The sequence below is a fragment of the Condylura cristata genome, unplaced genomic scaffold (assembly GCF_000260355.1).
Source record: "Condylura cristata isolate star-nosed mole 26May11 unplaced genomic scaffold, ConCri1.0 scaffold00020, whole genome shotgun sequence".
NCBI lineage: Eukaryota > Metazoa > Chordata > Mammalia > Eulipotyphla > Talpidae > Condylura > Condylura cristata.
In genome coordinates, this window is record NW_004567121.1 from 5924884 (window position 1) to 5929474 (window position 4591).

Consider the following 4591-nt stretch of genomic DNA (forward strand, 5'->3'; position numbering starts at 1 on the left):
GATTTGGTGATGGGAAACCCGCAGGGATTACAATCGAGATGGAAAAAAAAATGTGCAAAATGATGTAAAAAGAAAGGGTTCTGTTTCAATGAGAGTTCAACTCTGGAAATATTTCCTCACTTTGAAAGTAGAGCAACCAGACCTTGCAAAGGGGCACCGTTTGTATATGAAGACAGGAAACCCAGCATCATTTGATGTTCCAATTAGAAAACATTAAGGAAATTTCTGTTTCAGTACCCTGAATTACCCTGAACTTTTGACATATTTTGGCCTTTTTTGAAAAACCCATTAATGCAGTTTGATGAGTAAAACTGTGAGGTTAGTGCAATTGATTGCTTGCAAACCCTTGTTGCAAAAGACTTGTGCACCCTCTGTGTCAGCTCCTTACACTACTCACTTACTTTAAGGTGCCCTTTTTCTCCCATAGAGGATACAGACATCATCCTAGTGGATTAACATCAGTGATGTTTTATTCACATGGGTAGAAAGGTGTTAGGGTCTTCAGATTCCTGTCAACACACCACACAGATGGCTCTGCTGAGGAGGGCCTCCCTCTGCCATGACAACTCACTGCCTAGTACTTGAGTTTCCAGAGAGTCAGCAGTGGAGAGGGAAGCAGGAGAGGGCGTTGAGTGCTTGAGTCCTGGAAACTCCCTACTCTACAAGTATGCAAATGATTTATTGGAACTGTAGTCAAGTTTCCCATAACTAGATACATCAATTCCTACTACTGGCTCCTTGTTCAAGGGTCTTAAATGATATTTTTTCCATTATCCAAATTCAACTGGCTCCTCTAAATTCTCATTGTCTCAAGTGTTCTGTTTCAGTGACCAACACTTCAGTGTCCCCCATGTTAGGAACAGTCTTAGAAATTCTCCCAAATAAGTCAAAAACATAATGGCAAGTGCTCATACATTTAGGAATTTTGAAATCAACTTAAGCACATTGACCCTTCAGATTGAGAATGGTTGGATGTCTGCATTTTAAAGATGAGCTTGCTTTCCATATATCATGGTTATGAACATGTTTTCTCACTTAGGGAATACACTGAAAATAATGAGAACTACGTTGAAGTGCCATTGGTTTTTGATCCAGTCATAAAAGAGGACTTGAACATGGATTTCAAGTGTGTTGTCTTTAATACAGTGAGTTTTCAGACGCTACAAGCCACAGTCAAAGAAGGTATGTATTTGGGAGACATTCACGGGGAGAACGAAGGTTGATTACTGTCTGGGTGTGAGGCAGGCTACTCACTCTTCACGGGATTACTTAAGAGGTCTTTTGCATTTCCTGTGAGTAAAGCACTAAGAGCAAAGCTCATGGAGTTTGATTGCTTTTTGGTAAAATAGAAGCTGACTTTGGGAAATTATAGTCCGATAAAAGTTTAAATAGCAAGCTGATTATGGGAAAAAGATAAACTTTAAAAAATCTTGTGTTCTCATGTTAGTGGGGTTAGTGGGAGCAATTGTTCCCGATGGGCTTTTGAGGAGGATGAGGTGTATTTATGGCAAAGTTGAATAAGTTCACCCCTGATAGCTGAGCACTGGGAGATGCCCAGGACCCAGGGCAGCTTTGGGCTTAAAGTCATTAGTCAACAAAGATGAAGTGGAAACTACAGCCAAATCAGCCTCTGGATCATCTAAGGACATTTAACAAAGAAGAAAAGCAAAATTGACACTGAGTAAGAGAGGCAATCACTGTAGCCTGTCGACAGCCACAGCGTAAGGGAACGATAGGCTAGACCAGCCAAAGCTCCCCAGGGGGACTCTCAAGGGCTCCGTGCTGTCTGCAGTAAATAGGCTACTGCACATCTCCCAGATTGCTGGGGGAGGCAGCACCAGACAACTTTTCACTGTAAAGCAGCGGGATTTAGTCAATGCTCAAGGCAGTGAATGACAACCCAACATCAGTGTCCTCCATCTGTGCAGTTACTGAAATCACTTGTGGAAGACAGATTCCTAGGCTCACTCCTGATGTCCCCAGATTCTCTTGGGGGAGGTCAGAGGCTGCAGCTTATTAGTAAAATCCTTTCATATTAAAGTTGGAAAACCACTTTTCTGTGACATCTGAGCCAACACTGGTGTTCAGATGGCTTCTGTGGGAGACTTTGTGGTGGGAAACACTTGGAAATGAAGGGCTTCACAGAAAGCAGTCAGCCTCCACTTCTTGGGTTCATATGGGTGACCCCAGGAAATCTGTTTTTTTATGGTCCTGTTCCTGGAAACCTTGAAGAATTTCTCCAACATGAGTTTTGGGGGGCATCTCCTTTGCTGGGATGGCCATGATGGAGGGCAGAGAAAACAACTGAAAGTTTTTCACTGAGATGGAGACTTGGAAAACTAGTTTTACTCATTTCCCTGCTTTGTGGGATTTTAAGATGTAAGAGTCATCTGGAGAAATAGTTGGAGATCGCCCTGACTCCGGGATGCCACGATAGCCCATTTTAAATAGCAACATGAAAGTGTAGAATTCCGGCCTTGTCACCAATGTGTCTCACAGCAGTCACGTTCTTGTATTTACTCTTTAACTCCTTATTCGTAGTCTCCTCTATGCTTTTATCACCATCACAGAGATGCCATGAAATAGAGTATAAAATAGCTGGGTCCTGGCCCTCCCTGGTGGCGCAGCGGGTTAAAGCACAGCACTGAGAATCTGAAGCCACTTCCATATGAGTTCGATTCCCGCCTGCCGCCTGCCCCGGAGGAGACCACATGGCGAGCCAGACCTCTCCTGACCCGCCCGCTACTCCCCTCAGCAGTGTACTTCATCGATCTGCCTGTTCTGCTCCCCACTCTGTCTCTGGTGAAGCCTCTCACCGCTCCTGAGCCTCTGGCCTGTACCCCAGTTCTGTATGAATAAATAAATCTTTAAAAAAAAAAATAGCTGGGTCCAAGCAATAATCCTGACACCAAAGATTGACATTTAGAGTCTGTTTTCTTTTTATTTGTTGCTTTATTTAATTCTGTGATATTCAACGCTCATTGGAAAAGGGACAGTTCTACTGTCGTCCTGTCACATTTGGGGAATGGGACATGACAGATGGCCTGCTAGACAAGTAAAGCAAAGCTAGATTCTCAACACTTATCCCCCACTCTGTGTTTTCTGGTGGATTTTGCTCCATTTTGTTGGCCATGACATCATTATCAGACACCCTTAATACTAATGTGAGGGGTATATTTTCTGGAATTCAGTGATCATTTATTGGAAACACAAAATTTCAGTTCCTTTCTTCCCTGCAAGCCATACTGACCTATCTATTTGGCAGTGAGAGAATGTTCAACCTAATTGATTCTGTTCTTCTTGCAGCTGCCACATTCTCCTGGAAGATTGCACTCGCCCCCCTGTCGCTGATCTCACTGGTTTTGGGAGGAATGTGGCTACACAGACGATATAAATGCAAGAAGAGAAAACCATATGGTTTGACCATATTGAAGGGTATCCGTCAAGATTTTCAGTCTCATCCACATCATAAAAAGGAAATGAAATAATTCAAATACAAACAATATCCTTTCTTATTAAAATGGCTCTATTTCCTTCAGTTGTTTAACAGACTTGCTGAATTTATAGTGGGTTTTGTAGTAAAGGATGGAAATAGTCCAGTTTTTCTGAAAGCAAATGACAGCAGTGCAGGCACATTTGTGTACACAAAGAGCACTCTGCTTTGTGACCTATTTAAAAAGTGAACCACCCTGAGGTTTGAATTAGAGTTGAAAATATCTAAGTGAGTTTTAGATATTCATTTAGAATTTATTTACTCATATACATTTACTCAAAATGTATTAGAAATCTATTTTGTCTGTGCTGTATAGATTTCTATATTATAGTGCATAGATAGATGCTGGAAATACAGTAATTTGTCTTTTGAGAAGATGGCATTTCTTTTTGAGACTGGAAAGGATGACTCACAAATGGCTAAGAAGAAGAATCAGCAAGAATTGGTGAATTTGTTGAGACACATGATCCCAAAACATAACACTTTAAATGGGCAGACTGGGGAAAACATGTGGTGAAAGTGTCTGCCTAAGGTCATCCAAAAAACGGCTTACACTTGCATGCTTCTCACACCAGCTTAACAGCAGGAGATGCCCGATTACCTAGACACCTGCATTGTTGAAGGTAGCAGCCAGAGAGAGGTGTCTTGGTGGAATCGGAAGCGGGGGCGCAGATCCCCAAACATGAAGTGTCAGGCACACAGCTGCAGCCTCCTCTGCCCCTGCAGCAGCTGTCCAGAATGGGGAACAGACAGAGGAGGGACTGATTTGGGGGCACACATCTCAGAGGTACTGCAGAGCCAGAGACAGGGAAGTCTGAGCCCCCTAAGTGGTAGGCGAGACCCTTCCCCTTCCTCTCACCCTAGGAAACGCAGGGAAACTTGTTCCCCACACGCAAGTCTCCATCTGTACCAGCTACAAACATACTCTGTTTCTCCTTACCCCCTAGCCCACTGCAATTGGCTACAAAATGAGATACCACCTCATCTTGGTGGGAAAGGCTCCGATCCAAAGAACCAGAAACAATAAGTGTTGACAAGAGTGTGGGGGGAAAGGAATCTTCTTATACTGTTGTTAAGAATGTAGATAGGGCCCTCCCT

General features: G+C 43.1%; 1 protein-coding gene across 4 annotated transcripts in view; it reads left to right on the forward strand.

The window, feature by feature from the left end:
- Positions 1 to 3538, forward strand: part of IL1R2 (interleukin 1 receptor, type II) — a 64157-nt gene extending 60619 nt beyond the window's left edge. For 3 of the 4 annotated variants that reach the window (XM_012727321.1, XM_012727322.1, XM_004686178.2), the window contains exons 8-9: positions 1040 to 1182; positions 3307 to 3538. In XM_012727321.1, the coding sequence (XP_012582775.1) occupies positions 1040 to 1182; positions 3307 to 3488 (325 nt within the window). In that variant the 3' untranslated portion in view covers positions 3489 to 3538. Of the gene's footprint in view, positions 1 to 1039; positions 1183 to 2570; positions 2660 to 3306 lie in introns of those variants that run through there. The other variant, XM_012727323.1, reaches the window with a different exon arrangement.
- The last annotated feature ends 1053 nt before the right edge of the window (positions 3539 to 4591 follow it).